This window comes from Vanessa tameamea, chromosome 22, assembly GCF_037043105.1.
Source record: "Vanessa tameamea isolate UH-Manoa-2023 chromosome 22, ilVanTame1 primary haplotype, whole genome shotgun sequence".
Classification (NCBI taxonomy): Eukaryota; Metazoa; Arthropoda; class Insecta; order Lepidoptera; family Nymphalidae; genus Vanessa; species Vanessa tameamea.
In genome coordinates this window covers 563,021-584,415 of record NC_087330.1, presented here as the reverse complement: position 1 = coordinate 584,415, position 21,395 = coordinate 563,021, and the positions used below count along the sequence as shown (strand labels likewise).

Here is a 21,395-nt window from a genome sequence, read left to right as displayed (position 1 = left end):
TTTGACCAATTCAACAAAACGAGAACTTATGTTAATCGCACTTAAATCGCTTTTCAAATTGTATCAAAAAAAACATAGTTATGAATAATTTTGTAGCTTGTGATAAAAAAGTTAAGCAAACAGTGCTATTTATGTACGTTTAAAATAATAATTTATTATTTTACAAAAGTTCGGTTGAAATAAAAGTAAATGGCGTGCACGGGACATTTTCCTCGTCATCTCGAATAATCACTGTTTAACAACAAAACAATCACACAGCGGATTGTGTTCCGTTCCGGTGGTTAGGTGCGATTATTACATATAAATGACCACTCGACGATTTTGCACGACTGTCCGCGTATACATTTCACATCGTGTGGAAAATTTTCACATTACCCTATAAATAAATAAACTTATCTCCTATAATATTATTCGATTCAAATATAATTCTATAATACGATGTTAAAACGATTCTGAAATATAACGATAATGTATTAATATATTCATCCATCAAAACGTGTATTGGTTTGTGTCTATTATAGTAAGCCGTCATACCAATTATATGTTATAGCTTAATAGAGATTAGGTGTAAATGCATATTTAAAATATGCAATAAAGCATTTCGCATATAAACTATGTATAAATTAATGATAACTTCCGCAAATATAATTTAAATTGTACATTGATGGAAACAAGTTTTAATGAATTCAGATTAATGTTTCGAAAGATATGTAAAGTCGATCAATGGCTGATATTTAAATACAGTGAAGTGGGTACATATAAATATATTTTCAAGAATAGACTATTTAAATATATGTTTTATATACTGGTAAATCTGATAGAGTAGCTATTTATGTAAGAGATCTATATATTTCACAAGAATGTGTGCAGACTGAGATCACTCACTGTTCATTTAATACTACAATATAAGGAAGGACCGGTCAATCCCATTCGTTTTACTATCACAATACGAGATTCATATCCGGAATCTGGAGATCTGCAGCCATACAAACTAGCCACTAGATCAATGAGGATCTAGTCACCCAGCTACACTAGAGCAGTGTGGCGGATGAACCATCAAAAACCTTCTTCTGTTTATACTATACAACCCAATGATGCCTTGAATTTTAATTTCATATAAATAAACTATAAATTTAATTTATTAATAATTTTTCTGCACGGATTATGTTTTTGAGTACGATGACAATCTTAAGGTACGAGTAAGGTAACGCACTCATGCGTCCCTAATACTATACCATTAACCAACTCGTCTTAGCCACGTGTCTGAGATCGTGTCAGCTCACGTTTCACGATAGAAATCTATTTCAAATTACAAGTTAATTTATAAGAATAACAGTGGATAACGTAATTTGGCAACAACACGACATATATAAATACTTTCGTGTCGATGATCTATTTAAACATGTTCAGTTTTGATTTTCCGTAAATATTATGAATATAGAGAAAAATATATATATATATATATAAGAGTACTTTTATAACATTCATATATTATATTAAATAAAATAAGGCATATTATACTCATTAGTTGTGTTGTTGTTGTTGGAATAAAAAACGAAAAGATCGGAAACGAATTTTTTTACGTTTATACTTTAAATATCGATTTTATGACTGTTTCATCGAATTGATTTAAATGAACTTTAAATCGAGTCCGAAGCTCAAATATTAATTTTATGAAGTATTTATTTGATTTTTAAATTAAATTATAAATATGTTTACAATTATTTTAACATAAATAAATATTTACAATACCTAATCATCAATTATAAAGAAGTCCTTCATAATAGTTACCAAGTAATACTAGTATTTTTATTTATGAGGAAACCTTTTGTAATTAATTAGGATAAGTGAAGTCAGATTAATTTTTTTAATAATTAATTACCAGGCTTTCATAAATTTACAGGTGCTTGCAGCCCTCGCAGCGCAGTCCATCAATATATCGGTTGGCTTTTGCCAGGGCTTCTCCGCTGTTCTGCTACCCCAGTACACGCATGAATTTCCTTCAATTTCATATGATGAGATCTCATGGATAGGTGAGTTTGTCACATTTCGAATGTTAAAAAAAGTTTTTGGGCATTTATTGCAATTGATCTTTAAAATTTACTTCTTCTTTTTCTACCAAAACGTGTAAAGCAAATTATCCTGTACGTCACAGAATATATTAATGTATGACATTCAGGCGCCCTTTGCGTTGAGACAACTACAAATACACATTCATCGTCATTATCAAACAAGTTTTTATTTCAAAATAGTAATATTAAAAGTAGCCGCAATCATTTAAAAGTATCCACGCTGCCTAGCAAAGTTTAACTAGCAGAAGCAGAATTTAGCCGTTAGACTATAATAGGTACATAGTTGGCTCAACATTAGAAGCTGGAATTATTTAATGGGAAGGCAAAAAAGAAAAAAATAGAAAAATTTTGGACATGCATTGCTTTTTGTCTTGAAGGATAATTAACATTAAATCAATTCCTTGAAGATTGTTTATGTTTTAATCTTTGGAACATTTCGGTTTATAACAGAGTCAACTATAGCCTATTACAATAGAAGAAGGAATAAAGATAAATAAATCTTATATTCCATGCGATTTGCTAACAGATCTGTCCACTATTAACAGTTCTTGATTCGATATTCCATTTTACTACATAATTGAGTTTTATTTTTCTTTTCTTAATCCAAATAATATTTTTTCATGAATCCATAATTATCGAGATGTTGAATAAACTAAGGCATAGTTTATACAACATCTCTCGACCGCCTCGACATTACGCTAATTCAGTGTCAAATTTGTTTACACTTCTTTACTGATCCTGTGATTGAACGGACTATACTTATTGCGAATCTATGCATTTCTCACACACCATAAACATTACATATAAACTCATAATCTAAATCAATAAATTATATGGGTCCCAGGTCATACACTAGCTGTCTGCTTTTATCAACAAGATTAATATTTGAATATAAGTAATGTTTGAATGTCAATGTTTACTGACGGGTGTGCAAACATTTGATAAGAGAGTTTGCTTTGTATCAAACAGCGCTTTTGTTGCTGATAATGTGGCGGTCCTAAGCGGCTAAATTTATTTGTAGGCACGTTCCAGTTAATGGAAGGGGAATATTTGGCTTAGTATTTATGGGATATTCGAAAATGGAAATGTATGGTGTAGTTAAAGTGCTATTTTGATTACAAATAATTGTCAGAAATATAATAAGTGAATCAACTGGAAATTGTAATTTTTACTGCGTAAAAAGTAACAGCCTTTAAATGTCCCACTGTTGTGCTAAGGCCTCATTTCCCTTTTAGGAGGAGGTTTTGAGCCTATTTGATGGAGTAAAAGTTGTGTAAACTTAGTTTATAAGAGTTTCATACGAGTGATTCTATTATTATTACTGATTTCCGATTATTACTGTTAACAGCCAGTTTGGGTGTGATATCGAACCCCATCGGTGCCCTACTGGGGGGGATGATGGTAGATGCGGTGGGTCGCCGACTACTCCTGCAGTCCATCGTGCTACCGAACTTGATAGGATGGCTGGTCATCGCATTCTCAGAGACCTACGTATTTTTGTGCGTAGGAAGATTCATCACGGGATTCACTATCGGTAAGATATGCTGTCACTTTTAGTGAAATTAAAAATATTGCAAAATCAAAAATGAACGTAAAATTATTATTTTCCTTTGTTACAGGTATGTCAACCGTTTCGTACATTTACGTAGTGGAAATCACAACGCCAGAAAAAAGAGGAGTTTTGAGTGCATTGGGTCCTGGTCTAGTTTCGACAGGCATATTTATCGTATACTCCCTCGGAGCCTTCATCCACTGGCGACGAGTGGCGGCCATCTGCGCGGCCTTCTCGCTTCTGACACCTTTCCTCATGTACTTCGTCCCGGAATCGCCATTATGGTTGGCCTCGAAGGGACAGATGAAGGAGGCCTACAACGCCATGTTCTGGCTGCGACAGAACAACAACACGGCTCAGCAGGAGTTGATGGAGTTTACGAAGGATCGCAAGTCGGACGAGTCGATGACGTTCAGACAGAAGTTGGGCCTGTTCAAGCGCCGGAGCGTGCTCAAGCCGTTCTGTCTATTGATCGTATTCTTCGCGTTCCAAGAGATGTCCGGCATCTACGTGATCCTGTACTACGCGGTGGACTTTTTCAAGTCGGTGGGCACGAGCGTCAACGAGTTCACGGCGTCCATCATCGTGGGCGGCGTGCGCGTAGCGATGGGCGCGGTGGGCGCGGCTCTCATCAGCAGCTTCCGGCGCAAGACGCTCGGCTGGGCCTCGGGGCTGCTGCTGGGCGCCGCCATGCTCGGCGCCGCCGTGTGCGACTCGCTCGACGGGCCGCCGCTCGTCAAGCTGGCCTGCGTGCTGCTGCACGTGTGCTTCAGCATGGTCGGCTTCCTGCAGCTGCCGTGGATCATGTCCGGCGAGCTGTACCCGCAGGACATCCGCGGCGTCATGTCCGGCGCGACGTCGTGCTGCGCCTACGTGCTGATCTTCCTCAACATCAAGACCTACCCGCAGCTGGAGAACCTGCTGACGAGCAACGGCACCCTGTACCTGTTCGCGATCTGCGCCCTGCTGGGGGCCGCGTACTGCTACCTATTCCTGCCGGAGACGAAGGGCAAGACGCTGGCGGAGATCATGAGGCAGTTCGACGAGGAGAAGAAGGAGGCCGACCCCGAGGCCGCGGGGGGCGCGCGCGCGGCCGCGGCGCCGGCGCGGCGGCACAGCGCCGGCGCCGCCGTGTCGCTGGACCGCGGGGGTAGTTCCGCCCCGTTGTGATTGTGTCCTAATTTATGAGGGTAGCTCTTGCCTTCAGCGAGATTGTATATTGATTAAGTACATTTCGCGCGATCAGTATTATAGGTTTTGACTGTTTATTAGCGATAAGCGAGTGATACATTCCATTGTGATAGATTTAGCTCGTATACATGGTGATGTTATTAAAGTTAAGTATTAGAGTATGAGTTACCGTTTTATACACTGTACCGTTTAGTGTTGAAATTGTTTATACATATTTATTTTAATATTTATTATTTATTTACTCGACGAATGCGTCCGTTTCACAATTATCTTAAATTGTACTTTTTTATTTTTGTTACTTTAGTAGGTAAAAACTATTACAGAAAATATTTTTGTATAGTATAATAAAATAGGAATTTAAATTGTATGAGTAATATATAAGAAAATACTTTTTTATACAGGAAGTATGACCGCAGTGCCCTACACGTTAATATATACAAACTACAATAATAGATGTAATTATTTTATAGTTGTCTTTGAATTCTGTGATGTACTACAAAGGACTGTTGTGTGTGAAATAAAGCGTTGTTTTTAAAAGAGTTTTTTTTATAAGTGGGTTATTGAAAAATAACAAGGAAGCATTAAGTAAAAAATAGTTTTTTACTTACTCCGGAACAACCACTCGATTTGAACAATTCTCTTGTCTGTATACACATGAATCAATGACTAAGGAAGGCTGCGTTAAAAGTAAACACTAACAGCCTCTATATATCTCAATACTAGCAGTGGCGGGAACAACATATACCTTTAAAAAGAGGTGGACGTCGTTGACTTTGCTCGATTGGGCGTTACCAATAAATATGACGCGGGCATACGTACATCCCTGTAATTGCGGATCAAAGTAAAACGTTAAAACAACGTTAAAAATAATTAAAAAGTCAGCCTGCATAAATAAGCCGAAGGTTCCCTTAGTATTGTGTTACTTAACGTTCCAATATAAACGAAAAAACGTTGTGAGAGATAGTTTCGAAAAAAAAACAAGAGGTGTCTTGGGACACCCGGTTGGAACGAAGTTGCTCTCGTTATATATTAAGTATTGAATAACAGACAACGAAATAAATTAACAACGTCTGTCAATTAAAATGAACAAATAAAAAATTAGTTTCTATAATATTAAATAAAACGGTATACAATAGAAAGAGACAGAAAGAAAGGTCCCCTCTTTCTGCGCCGCCTAGGTCTAGGTCGCCTAGGGAGTAAAACGCTTTTAATTACAAAATTATTTCTATTTCTACTAATTATTTCATTTTGGAGAAGAAGAGGAAATGCTGTGTATGTTATTGGTTAACATATATGTATTTATTGTTTAAAGCTTTGCCGGTAACGATTACTGAGAAAAAAGGTACCAGTGAAACTCAAATTACGCTATTCCACGCATATCGCCTTGATCAGAATGTTTGGACCGATCACGTCCCTCAAATGCGAGATATTAAATATGATCCGACAAATGAAGGTTTGTTTACGATATTTCTAAACCCAATGAAATTTCTAAACAGTTGAAAATATTAGTGCTTGAACCCAATTTGAATCAAAGTTTTCGAAGAGCAAACTCGGCTTTATTGTACTTTTTGTAGCAATTATGTAGCAATACAATCTGTATACATTTTAAGATTTCTTGGGGATTCATAGTTAATTGTAAGGAACGATATATACATAATACAAGAGTATCACCTCGCTAAATTTCTTTCGTCGCTTCTACACAGATCCGAGATATATTTTTCCGAAACGAAATCAATAGTCAGGTATAAGGCATCTATATTGTATAAAAGTGACAAATTATGATGAGTTACAAAAATTCTAGCGACACGAGTTGTATTTGATCAAGCGAATAATAGCAATAGCTTTTAATAAAAAAATTGCTATTTCATTTTGTCAACTGTACTTTTATATAAATGGTTTTGACATTACGACGACGCCGTACGACTTTACAATGTTACAATACCATCTGTGGATAAGAATGAGAACCTTAACGGATCGATAAACTAATCGTAAACGTAAGAGAGCTCGCCTTGAAGCCTTCTACTACAAACCTTCACCAATAGATGGCGGCACATGTTCATTATTTAATATATTAAAATGTTTATATTTTCGTTCACATATTAACCAGTTTCACCATCAATTGTGTTTATACTTATTTTTATCAGATAATACGATGAGATCGCGTATTTGACTTATGATTTTTTTATTGCTATCGATGTTTAACTTAACTTGGTGCCGAGAAGTGATTACGATGTTGTCTTAATTATGGCGCTTTTCTTTTAAAATAATTGGCAAATTCCGTGACGGCAAGTTTAATTGTTGAAAGAAACAATTACAGCATTGCTTAATTTTTATTGTCATTTATGTCACCAACGCAAGTTGACAACACAAAAGTTTCCAACTCAATTTTCTTTAAGCAGAGACGTATCATCTGTAGGTATATTTTATACATGTTTTGTATCTTCGTTACGCTTCCTATAAGAACTATGTGAAATACATTATTAAAACTAATATTCCACATAAATCCCTGTCAAGTGAAATAATCTAGAACTCTATACGAATCAAAACCAAACAAATGTATACTATGAAATATTAAATGGAATAGTTTCACTGACCTGGTCTGCGGGATCCCGTACTTGATGCCGACTCCGACCCTCGGTAGCGCTTTTATGACTTTTTTCACCGTAGCCTGGTCGGGGAACGCGAAGAATATTGACGCTGGAAAAATAATTGATATATTTTTATTCTATGTTATCAATATATACAAGAAATGCAGTACAAAATCTAAAGTGGCCCTTGGTTAGAAGGTTTTTTTTTCGGTTGTTCAGCAAGTACCACTGACTTGTGAAATACGCTTAATTCAAGTTTATAATTCATCTCGTGCTTGGTAAAGGTGAACATCACATATTAGTGTGTGTATTTCTGCTTTCCCAAGCAGGGAAACATATTATCTCAAACAGATGATAATATATGCCTTGTTTTAATATTAGCTGTCTGTAACGAGTTCCGACTTCGTAAGAGTCAAATTCATACAAAGTTACCCTTCCCATTTCTCTTTATAAAGTTGGAATTTCGAAAATCCTTCGAAGCGAATCCTTTGAGCGTCTACATCGCAAAAGGACTGCGTTAAATTTCAAGTCATACTGAATGAAAGTTTCGGAGACCTAGTGATGAGTGGTATTTCTTCTGTTATATAGGCGAAATGTATGATTTATAACATCTAGAAATAGGTCAGAGCTCGAAATAAGCTAACTATCTAGAAATAAGACTTTCATTGAAGATCCACGTATTCAATTTACTGGAGTATATCGGCTACGATTTAGTAATGATGAAAAATATAGATATGTATATTTACGAGACTTACTCCTGCTAGCGAGGAACATCTCGATGGCGATACTCTGCAAGAGATATCGACGCGAGAAGATCGCCCGGATTTCGCTGAAGTACCATTTTCCGTGCAGATGTTCGCAGTACTTCAAAACCTGGAATCAAAATATTATCGTGATTAGGCGTTATTAAATTAAACTTAACAATAATAATGTTTTGGTTAAATTTATAAAACAACTTAAGTCATTTCAATTCAATAATTAAAATTACATATTTTAATTGTTATAATTAAAAAACTAGAATATTATAACTCCTTAGATTGAATATTTTGAAAAGTATGGAGGATTAATTTATCCTCCTCTTCTGTTAATCTATTATTCAAAAATAATATTTTCATTCTATCCCTCTGTTAAACAACATCACTTATATCATTTCATTGTTGTAATCGTGTGTGGTCTTTAAGTTTAATCAAATTGTCATTTATTTTCTATAAGGTTTTTCACAAATAAATCATAAATAACATTTAATCGCAATGCCACTTGACAACCAATTTACTCTCAAATTTTACGACTATAAATGACGGAAAAAGGTGATTGATTCACGTCTTCATTAAGAAATATCATGAAATTAACGACTGTTTAACCAATTTCGAATTCTTAAATGGAGTAAAATAGTCGTATCTTGAAGCTAAATTAGCTTAGGAAGCGTCACTAAAAGCCGATATGTAATTTCTATATTATAGTACTTAAATGACAACACATTTAAAATATTTGTACTAATAGACACGTTTCAATAAAAAAATACATTTATTTTATACGACAGCTTCCTTTCCATCACGTCATTAGGATCTAGTTGAGTGCAAAGAGATAGAAACGCTACATCCATACGAGATGTGATCTTATAAACGTTGTATTAAATAAATTCTAAAATAACATCAGATCTCGCGTCGTAAACACGAGGACGTCGTAAAATCTTCGTTAGCTCTTTATTTCGTTATATATGGACGTTATTAAGTAGTCCTTTGGGATGAACTAATTGGAATAAGTAACAATTTTGGTTTAAGCGTCTCAATAAAAAATACTTTAACGTGTTGATTGATTCTTATTAATAGATATTATTTTAAAAGCGGCCGTTCTATTTGCATGGTATACTTGAAATTGAAATAGCAGCTGAACTCGCGGCTTCGGCCACTTGGAATTAAGTTTGCTTAACTCAAAGGATGAAAAAGTAGTTTGTTTTCATTCCATCAAAATCGATTTACTGTTTACGTAGCCGTCATAGCGTTGATGTGTGGATAATCAGATATTATATAAAATAAAAGTTGTTTGTGTAGAAAATGTAATAAGTATGTCAAGTCGGAATCTATTGCTCTCAATTGATATCAACTTGACATAAACAAATATTTGTCTATGATGGTCGGCCTACGTGCTAGTCATATAAGATATTATGTGGCTTATTAATAGTTTGTTTGTTGTATTCCAGCTTGAATGATGAGAGTCAGTAGTAGACAGGCACAGGAGACACATACAATCTTAGATTTCAAGGTCAGTGAGGCATTAACAACTTGGGGTATACGTTGATTTCTTGCAACTTCAGTCAGTTCTGTCTATAGGCATTTGTGACAACGCACCATCAGCTGTCTGGCTTAATCCAGCGCTGATTACATTCTCGATATCATAAAAGCTAATTAACCAATTCTCTGTGAAATAAATTTAGTACAGTTCTTGCGTTCAATGTCTTAGGTACATACTAGGTATATAGGTAATATAGGTAATATGACGACCCCAGTGGTCGAGACTTGTGTACAGCGGTTTTCATGGGTACGCCACTCCGAGGTCCCGGGTTCGATTCCCTGCCGAGTCGATGTAGGAAAAGTTCATTAGTTTTCTATGTTGTCTTGGGTCGGGGTGTTTGTGGTACCCTCGTTACTTCTGATTTTTCATAACACAAGTGCTTTAGCTACTTACATTGGGATCAGAATAATGTATGTGATGTTGTCCGATATTTATTTATTGATATCTATATGCAATGTAAGTATTATGAAATTGTATTTTTGTTATTTGAAATTTTAACGCAGCAGATCAATCAAATTATATCCACATATTATTCTACCTTTCTCGAATGCAATCATTCACTAATCACTATAAACAAAATGTTCGAAAGCACGTACAACAATAGTTCGCTATGAGGAGGGATCTCGTTTGTATCATCTCCCTCGAGTGTGCGGAGAGGGCCGCTGAGTGACTTGATCGGGACATAATGGGACGTGTACCGATATTGTTTGTGTTTCGATTTTAGGTTTTTGATGATTTGTTTTAAATACAGGGAGTATAAAAGTAATTATTTTGGTCGTAAGGGTTTTACAGTTAGTTGTTACAAAGTTAAATGTTTAAAATATTAGTTATTTGACTAAATACAATTTGAATCATTGTTTAAATAAATAGCATTTAAAGTGTTTACAATAATTGATGCACAAGTCGTGCATTTGTTTGGTTAAATACCAACACAACGCACAGCTTATCTACCAGGTAACTACTGGGTACTACACTTTTGGAAATTGTGTTTGTTGGTGAGCCTACATAAGTAACATTTATTTGTGTACAAATTTGCACTTATTTGGTCTAAACCTACTGTGGTTGAACTAATTAATGATGGCACAAAACCTTATACATGAAAGATAGTTTGTACATTATATAGTAATTGTTGATGTTATTGTTAGTAACGCGGCGAATAAATCAATGTTCGAACAAACAGCAGTGAAACCCAAAAAAATCCCTAAACCCGCGTTGTTTTCATTCTCATAAAGTACGTATCCACATTGCTGGGGAATAACAAAGGGCTTGAGTGGAGATGGGGCGAGAATGTCGGATTCAATTGTAATGTAATTTGTCAGCCTCGCCCTCTCGAGGGCCCTTTGCTGTAGCCTTTGTAGCACCCTCTCGATAGTGCAATGTGTTCTGGCGAACTAACAGGTGTTGTATATGGAATAAAATTTAGTTATATCATACAATATGAGATCCATTAAAATACGAAGGTTGCAGGAGGTCACTTCGGCAATTATGTATATTAGGAATATTGTGTACCTTTATAATACGAAGTAAAAGTTTGTTCAATGATTATTATAAAGGTCAGAATGATGACAGTCACTATTTATGTCGTTACTAGAAACCAGATAATGTGCTAACTACTTAATTTATGCTGTACACGTGCGTTTAAATATAGAATAAATGTTCGTTTACTTGTCAATTTAATTCAAAAGTCAACGTTAATCTTATATATGTAATTGTTTGATGATTTGTATAAACCAAAGAAATACACAGTTAAGGTATATGGACGAACTTAATACTTGAATGACGGAGTCATGTATCCTGCGATCTCATATTTACACAGGCCAGTGTAACTATTTGGTATATATAATATTTGGCGGTGTAACTAATGAGTGGGTGACCAAACCGCACTCAGTGCATTATATTGTTGTGTGTTATAACGTTGCGCAACCTGCAACACTTAGTAGTTAGTCAGTAGTGGATATGTTTATCTTCTGTAAGAGTGCTAAGGCTCAAGCTCCGTAATCAGATATAAGCGCTTTTAGTGCGAACAAATACTCGGTGGCAGAGTTTTCGCGGCTAACGTCTGTGTAAGAGTAGATGCGCGAAGCAAAGTTGGCGCGCGAACATAAAGTTGGCACACTTGGTAGTAAATCTTAAATCCCCGCTAAAAAAATAAAATTTCCTACTGAATATCAGTAGTAGGTGTAGTAATTTATATCGAACACACTGTTCTATCATCTAGTTCACACATTAACGTCATTTTATCACTAATGGTCCTCGGTCACGCGAACGTTACCGAGATGAATGCGTTGCCAGATTGTGGGAAGTGACACGTGTTTACAATAATCTATTGTTTGAAATATTTTAAGTGCTTTTTATTTAACACACGTGACCGAGACCTTTGCATTATATAAAAATTTCATTATAGTGTTGCCGTGTAAAAAATTGCGATGGCATTTTTATGCAATTATATTGAACTGTAATTGCATAAAATGCACTGTACAAATTCTTTAGAAGCATACATTACTAGACCTGTGAATAATTTTAGCACACTTGAGTCAGTAATCTTTCAATCAGATAAATTTACTGGGAGAACAGAGTATGTGAGAAAGTAATATTCTATTCTAAACCTTATTTTGTATGCGTAGGATGATACAGTCTTTGAGTTCACATAAATTGTCACATAATCTCACAGTTTTCGAAAAGATCTACAAACAGATTAGCTTGAATTATCTCTTCACCGTGTGAAGAATACCAGGAAAAGAGAACCTACGTGCAGATTTATTTGCTCTATTTTGTTTTTCGCACGAACGGCTCACTCTCAGCATGCTTAAGTTTAAAGGCGTTCTACAGGTCCGTCGGATTTAATTTCGATTAAGCAAAGTATAAATATTTTAAGAAACGCAAATATTTGTTAAAATAATAAAGGAATTAATATTGTGTCCATAGGTAAATATAAGTTATACCAAGATAGTGATTTATTGTTAAAATGTTTCTTTAATTTTAAAATTCTAAGGACCGCAGAATAAAGATGTAATTTAGTGCTTTAAAAGCATTATAATAAAAATCAATATTCAATAAGACAAACGAGGGTTATCAATAACGAGTGGTCGTATGTACCAGGCGCGCATCGCGTCTGAGGCAGTCGATGGTTATCGCGTATCGTAAATAAGGCCTGGCCCGTGACAAGTGCCCCCATTAGGAACGGACGGAAAAAAACATGCGACCTTAGTATGATTTGCATCATAAAAAGTATTGAGTTATTTTAAAATTAACATTTATTGTCATTATTTGATTAGTTTTTTTATTTTATTTTAGATACGAAAGTTATTTCTGATTTAAAAAATAATAATAAGCTTGTTAGCAATATTTTATGTAGGTTTATCTGGGTGACAAGACAAAAGCGCAAAATGTCAGATCAAACAGTCAGTTGTTAGTTGCTTTGCATTGTAAGGTTTCCGAACGTATGCAACTACAGAACCTATGGCCGGTGCGGGTTCATATTTGATAGGCCTGAATTTATTGCTATCCGTACACGCCGACGAACAATAATGGTTGCAGGAAATGTAAAATCGTTGAAATTGTCATCAGCTAGGGCGAGCAACGCTTGTGAATGCTCCTATTAATGTTAAGATAACGCACGCGAGGGTGTCGAATGCGATGACCTTAATCGCATCTGCCTCTATAGACTCGTCTCCTTAACGGCCAATTAAGTTTTTTAGAAACTTCGTACTCATTAGTATATACGAGGTTCTCGTTTATATAATTGGCAATTTATTTGTTTGTCGTGTAAGATCTTAATTTATTAAGGGTTATTTTTAAACGTTCCTTGTTAATGCTATAAAGATTATTAATCAATTTATATGGAGGGCGTACGTAGGTTATGATATTTGAGGTATTTATTGCATTTTATGATATACAATATAAACGTAATCGCTGGGTAAAATGATTAAACGAGAAAGATCTTTATGACAGTTTTATTTAAACCTGCACTATAGCGGCCTATAATATTATGTAAAGTTCATAATATTCTTCGTATGTTGTAATTATTACAGCGGATATAAACCATTTTTTTTTTTTTTTCATATAGTTAATATGTAGGTAGATGTAAATATTTCTCGTGGGACCCGAAGCAACGCATCGGTTCCACGAACTCCGCTGGGACCTCAGCTACGCGTCCTGTCGCTGTCGTCGTATGCATTGTGAAGTCTGGGATACATCACAGTCCTCTGTGGGAATGTCTGTAGGTATATTACGTATATACCAGGAAATAATCTATGCTTCGTTATACTTAGTTTGATCTTCGTGTGACGATACTAAGATTACTCTTTAAAATAATAATAACCAGGTGGACGTTCAAAAGGACCACACAATTATAAGTGGTCACCACTGGCTATAAACTTTGGTACTGTACTGCCCATAAAAATATTAACGAGCCACCAATTTTAGGAACTAAGATGTTATGTCCTTTTTGCCTGTAGTTACACTGGCTGACTCACTTTTCAAGCCAGAACACAAAAACAATAAGTATTGCTGATTGGCGGGAGAATATATGAGTATATAACCAACCCAGGCGGGCTACCAAGTAAAAGTTACTTTCTGTATCGTAAGAATAAACGTAGACAATTTTACAGCGCCTCTTAAAATCATATATTCATTCAAAGCCTTATTAGGCTTTTGGTTAAAGTACAAAACTTTAACTAGATGGACGCAAACCTACTTAAAGTGCTGTACGATTTAATCACCATTTAACATCCATTCATCCACCATAAACTGACTATCATTTTTACATACTACGAATCGATCAATTTCTACTTCATTAAATATCAGTGAACCGATATCGGTTATATACCGGAAGTCCGAACAGTTAAATCACTGTGCTTGCAGAAATAAAAATATAAACTGCTGAAATATTTTTAAGCTAAAGTTGTAGCGCTGTCATAGCACTATTCATAATCTTAAGGGGGAATTCGATAATTGTATTTCTCTTAATAAAAGCGATTGCAATTCACTTATAAAATAAAAAACTTTAAATTAAAAAAAAATGTTACCATAACTTAAATATTTTTAAAGAGAACTAGGATAAATTAAAAAGAGGAATTAAATAGCTAAAGAAATACTTTACATAAATCCAAAACAAGTCCAAAAAAACCTACCACAGGCCTTACGAACCGTCGTCGAAACGCACACAAATTTATTGCGGAACTTTTATGGAAATCGAGCGACACGCGGTCGACTGAAAAACTCCAGAAATACACCGGAGCGATGACAGGGAATTTATGAACCGTTCACGTTGACTAACTGCGAGATGATGTCGCGGTCCTACCACTAGTTCTAACTCAACTCGCTCCGTACTCGAATATAATGAAAGAAAGACACAGATTACAAAAATATTAACAGAACACCGGGTCTGATCATGGTTCATTATCCATACGCTTACATGATAATTTATTTACGTTTACCAATAATTGTTTATACCAAATAACATACTATAAAATAAATTAATAATCGTAATTGCAGTGTAACAATTACTTACGAGGCATAAATTTCGCAGGCGCAACTTTAAATAAAAATACAGTTCAGACACGAACACAAACAGTGCACAATGAACAAAAACAAGTTGTATGTATGTGTTATCACATCACTGTTCAATAATTCGAATGTCGATGCATTAAATTAAATATTATAGAGCGATTTGTAAGCGAATTATCGGCGAGAACCGATAGTTTACCCTCAAGTAATAGAGGTAGTGAGTTCGCGTCTCTGTCGACGGTGATGTACGAGTATTTAATTAGGATTTCCTTTGACGGCCACCGGGGCGTCGCATGCGCAGCATTTACTGGAATTAGTTTAAACGCAATCTAATTATTGCTTGTTTTCTTTTGTATCGCGACACGACGTATGAAATATTTATTTTTATTATTGAAACGGTGGTCGCTGCGCTTAATCGTGCTCGCGATTAACGTTTATGTAACATTAGTGTGTTTCAAACAATTTATCGTATGCTCTCAGTTCTATTACAAGTGAATATTTTCATATTAACTTGTTTTTTAATGTTTACACTGACACTATTAACACTCGTGAAATGAGATGAAAATCCAAAAATGAGACTAATATTATACTATACACATTGCAGCTCTACCTATTTCGTATAAATATCTGGAAATACTGGGTGCATTGGTATGACAATGTTTAATAAAAATCATTAAAATTATTTCAACTAGTGTCAATAGTATACAATACGTAAACCCAGTGAATCGTAATATAGTATAACAGGTAATAAAGACATCTAAAAAAAGGCCAATTTGTGGTAGCTGAACCCTTCAATCTTTTGTTTTGGTGAAAAGTTTAATAATAACTTAAGATGTTACGTGTGTGACGCGGGCACGCAGGCGTGAGAGACTTCACGAATGTCTATAACGTGTCACCATTTCTTGTCATGCTTTTAGAAAAAAACATTTTCTTCAAACTTCAAACGGTATCTCTTGTTCGTTTGACCGAGTCCGCCTGCGTGTTCGAAAAACTTTGTTATAGGTGGTAGGTGAGGTATTTTGTCGCTCACATCGACATGTAAGTACCCGATCGAGGCCGGGACTGACTGCTTGTCTAGAATTTAATATTCTCTCATCTCATGTAAGGCTGTAGTCAGCTACAACTCAATAAGTATCTATACGTTCCACATTTTATTGCGTGTCGCGGCTTATCTTAACGTTTTGAATTATATTATTTCTCTCGATACCGTCACGCTTATTGAGTGAATAGAAGTGTATATTGTAATCGTAAATTAGGTATTTACGTCCTACGGAATCGTGCTACTATACTAATGAAGCGTGTTTTTCTTGTCTTCTGTAAAAAAAAAAAATTGTAATAATTCAAGTTGTAATTCGAAAATCTAAAAAATTAATCTCCAATAACTAACTTAATTTTCTACTAAACACTTGGTTTTTCGATATTTAATAAGGAGTACGATGGAGTCAGGGTAATAAATGACCAGGTGGCAGTATGCTCGGCTGTTTTCTTAGTAGGGAAGGCAATTGATGATGGTTTTTGTTATCTTCTGTTAAAATAATAAATAGCTCGTCACAAGATCACGACTTTTTTGTTTCACCTTTAGGCATCTCGTAAAATCCGTCACATTAAAACCGCAGATATAGGAGAGATTTACGCGCGGGATGTGCGCAGGCGCACCGTCTTACGATCGCTGTCATGTCGGGATTAACTTGGATTAACAGTTTCCTCAGTGTGTTAAATGTAAAATATTACTGTAACAAATTAACGGCGACATTAATTTGGTGACATGGTATTCCTAAACCTATTAAGAAATCCCGACGTAGATAGGTAGGTACTTAAATGAAATTTACGCAATTACGTACAGGATATTTTAACATTCTGAAAGATATGTTGCCGAGATAACTACTAAGTAGTTAAATCACGTAAATCATGAACGTAAATTATGGGTTAAAATTAGACAATAACTACTGAAATTTAATGTAGTTAATTAGTATTTATAACTCACAGATTTGACAGTGAAGGGAAACATGGCGAAAAAACTAGCTTATGTCCGATACAAATACGCTGCATGTGCATCCACCGCCGCATTTGTCGTAATTTAATAAGCCACGAACCGTCTCAAACTGAAAAAGAACTTAGTTCAGCAGCGAGACTTTAGAGTTACAGGTTGCTACTTAAGCGTTTTCCTATTTAATATTGCCAAACGGTTTAACTCGGTGGTAGTACTTTGTGCAGCCCCGTCTGAGTGAGTACCACCTATTTATAATTTGCTCTACCGCTAACAATAATAGTTTCTATTGCTGAGTTTCCATTTAAAAGCCGAGTGGACCAGTAATGGACGCACAAGGGTTGTAATATATTACATTCAATCGCTGGCGGCACATTAACGGTGTAACGAGAGGATTATATTTCTTGCAGTAACAGTTTCTAAGGGCGTTGGTGATCATTTACAATCAGGTGGACGTTACCTCATGTAATAAATACTTGAAAAAGAGGCGTCATATTAAGTTAATTTAAGGCATCGCCCTAATGATTAATTTCAAATGCTTCTCTAATAAGTTTTTCAGCAAATATAATTTGAAATCAATGGTTTCGTCAAAGAATATTGAACCATAAAGAAAATAAGCGAAGCTGGTCGTGGCACGATTCATAGTAAATGTCGTCGTCAATAAGTTTTATCGAACAACACTAAATAGTCATCAATCGGCAATAAATAAACAATTGTCGCCTCACGGCCTGCGCGGGCGCAACAACCGAACAAGCGGTTAGAGATAAGCCGGCTCGTTCGTTACGGTTTACGGTGTAACCGAGTTAAGTACCACTGTCGAGATAACCGCCCGCTACCGATCGGTGTGAACTAGTATCGTTGATTAGGTTTAACTGTTTACTGGTTTCATCTGGTTATTTATAATCTATATAACGATCCATTACCTTTTTTGGATAGATAATGAAAACGTGAGCCTCGGACAGAAACATTTGATTGCTAGTGGTCTCTCGGAAGTGGTAGAGTCGGGAAATATCTTTAACCAAACGTCAGATTCACAATACTTAAAAGTTGACATATCTTTTAACCGTTTAATTGACTAACTATTAGGATAGCTTCGTGTATATAGGATTTTTTGTTAATAATTTTGTTCTACAGTAGTTATTTAATGTTGGTTTTTCTAAACATTATGCTACGATAAAGTACAGCAGCGGTATGAATGGCTATACCTAATAGTATTTATTAGTTTATGTAGGTAATAGATTTTTTGAATGTTTATACCTATATAATCGATACATACGTCTCTATGGTACTGTTTTATGGCTCAGGTAAACCTTTTCTCTTGAAATATCTTCTAATGAAATATATCCTATTTTGATAATATTTTACTTATAGCTACTCACAATTGCAATTAAGATATTTATTCTTTGAAAACCTGTCACATGGAAGATCGGTCAAATATGGCATTAATCAAGACATAATTGAAAAAAGTCTCTTAATAAGCATAATATTTTGAAAGAAAACGAATGCGGAGATAATTATAAATCGGTGCGTTTCAAACGGCCTAACTCAATATAGGAATAGGAATTAGTGTAATTTGGAACACGTGTAGACGCACGCAGATGGGCGGTGTTAGGGCGGCGGCGCCACCGCGCGGCCGGATATCGTAGGGAAAATATTCTAATTCATTTTAAAAAAAAGCATTTGATATGCAGCTATTGTTCAAATAATATACTTTAAATAATTAAAAGTAGTTTCTTACACCTGTTCCAGGTGACTTTTAGAGAAAATTATAGAGTATAGAGATGCTATAAAATCTGCTATCGGAATGAAAAACAGACCAACCGTAAATATCGACCATAAATATATTTAACAATAACTACTTTGTTATCAGAAAACAGCTCCTTACAAAGTCAATAGCAACATCTTCGAGTTCTGATATGTTTCAAGTAGGTGCGAGTAGTAGGCGTTTAATTATACGTCCTTCTAAAAGCAAGGAGTCGTTTCCGAGGTGCATACATTCAATTAAACGTTACTCTTTATTTTTTGTTCGTGTGCTTTATAACTATATCGACTCGCATTGTTCCATTTAAATTTGTTTCGTTTAAATGCACAAAGGCCCGCTAATAATGCGAGCAAAAAAATACACGAAACAAAGACGTGTATCTTTTATCTGGAATCTTTATAATAATTACACGAGACAGGACGACTCAATCGACGCATACCTTAACGAATACGAAAATGCATCGAAGTATATCCTTTCAGATAATTTCGATCCCAAATGCAAGGTAATAGAGCCCAACATCGCATAGCTATAATCAGAGGTTAAATTGCGTTGTCCATTATACGCCTGAATCCAATTACTATATGGCACACCGAAATATCTTTGCATTGCAAGAAAAATAATTATCGAAAAAAAAATACTTGTCGCGCAACCCTAATATGTGCGTCAAATATAAATTAACGTAAAACCATATATAACAGCTATGTTATAAGGTTGAGATTTTATTACGAAAGAGAATTGGACGTGCGCCCTTTGTATTCCGGACATTTCAGACGAGTAGGCGGAGCGTTATCCCTTCTCCAGCCAGAAAGGGTGGTGCGTCGTCAGTCGCTCGCCGACGGTGGGGGAAGACAGATGTTCGTCCGAACCCATCTTTCATACTACACGATAGCAAATTCAATACACCATAAATATCATCGCGTACTCCTTTTACAACGTGCTCTGTCATTCTGTTGGTACAGGCGTCCGTTGATGAAATTCAATAAATTTTTTTGGCTAGTTCAGTAAGTCAGTGACATATATACAAACTGTTTAGGTTTATTAATAATTGTCGCACGCTGTGTATCGGTACATCGCTCGTAAATTAGTCGTCTCTTAAAAGCCGTTATGTTAAATAGACGTGATTTTAATAGTTCGAGATGGTTGAACGTTTTAACGACCGTCGCGACACTAAACTATGAACGCTGTGACGTGTTTGTACAATTATATGGATTGGACGGTGATTAAATTAATCCGAACGGACGTTTCTAATCGGATATCTGTTTTATTATCGTAATGTTATCAGTGTTTCGTGCTCTACATTCGTCTATAAAACGTGTCTGATATAAACAAACACTGTATAATTTGTTTATTTGTCCATGAAATAGTTGCCTTGCGATAGGAGTAACTATTAATCCGTTTTATTGTTGAAACGTTTCGCGTCTACATATAGGAAATCAAACTAATGACTAAACTGGATAGTTGCGTATTAGTGCCGGGGAATGGTCAGTTTAAGACAGGGAACAAATAAGATACATCAGAACCTTACTGTTTTCCGTAGAGATTCGTTACTCAGATGAATAACATACCCATAAAATTACTAAAAGGAAAACAATATTAAAATGTATTTAATATGATCGAAACTTATTAAATAATAAGATATTTAAATGCCGTTCGATTCGAGAAATCCTCATACGATTTTGTTATGATTTTTCTTTAAAAAGTTTATTTTAAAACTTTATGTTACAATTTAGAGAGCCCGTTAGCCTAACACAGAGAGTAGTTTTTTTCACAATTGTCTAAATAATTTCTCAGAGATTACGATGACTAGTGGACACATTGAGCCGTGGACGGAACAAACAAACAATTTCACTACCGTTTTTATCGTATTAGTATTATCTAAAACAAGTTTTTTTGTAACATTATTATAATAACAAAGGTCTCAGCCAACACCGTGAAGATAGCGTACCCTATCTAGAGAATACATTAATTTAAAGGGTAGGCTTCAGGGGCGGTGGCGGACATCCGGCGGAAATGGGCGGGCCTATGCCGCCGCCATTTTGAAGACGCGCATGCGCGCCGACGGCTATCAGTTTAATGAATGGGAAATATAATATGGAAGGATTTCTAGAGGAAAATACATATTTATTAAAGTGAGAAATATCGAGATTAATAAAAACAATGATATTAACTGGTTATGGTTTCGTTGATAGAATATAAATGAAAGCATCGAACAAATAATTTAATCAGATAGGTATAATTTTTTTATTTAGGAATTTTCTAGGAGTTACGAGATTGAAATTGAATAATCGGATATAAATTGGTGTTGTTTGTGTTGGACTATACGAAAATACTGATCGACTGATACCTATTTAGGTATATATTATTTTTTATATGGAGTCGTTAAATATAGGCATCGGATCCCTCTGGTTAATAAAAGATTAATAAAGTAAATAATCTTATATTT

General features: G+C 35.3%; 2 protein-coding genes across 17 annotated transcripts in view; one reads left to right on the top strand and one right to left on the bottom strand.

Annotated features, from left to right (window-relative positions):
* The window catches only part of LOC113402287 (facilitated trehalose transporter Tret1-2 homolog), a 44,250-nt gene extending 38,896 nt beyond the window's left edge, over positions 1–5,354 (top strand). For both annotated transcript variants that reach the window (XM_064218549.1, XM_026642491.2), the window contains exons 3-5: positions 1,904–2,033; positions 3,421–3,606; positions 3,692–5,354. In XM_064218549.1, coding sequence (XP_064074619.1) covers positions 1,904–2,033; positions 3,421–3,606; positions 3,692–4,794 — 1,419 coding nt within the window. In that variant the 3' untranslated portion in view covers positions 4,795–5,354. The remainder of the gene's footprint in view (positions 1–1,903; positions 2,034–3,420; positions 3,607–3,691) is intronic.
* The window catches only part of Rg (rugose), a 419,297-nt gene that overhangs the window by 51,980 nt on the left and 345,922 nt on the right, over positions 1–21,395 (bottom strand). For all 15 annotated transcript variants that reach the window (XM_064218536.1, XM_064218533.1, XM_064218535.1 and 12 more), the window contains 2 exons: positions 8,159–8,276; positions 7,410–7,512 (listed from right to left, as the gene is read on the bottom strand). In XM_064218536.1, the coding sequence (XP_064074606.1) occupies positions 7,410–7,512; positions 8,159–8,276 (221 nt within the window). The remainder of the gene's footprint in view (positions 1–7,409; positions 7,513–8,158; positions 8,277–21,395) is intronic.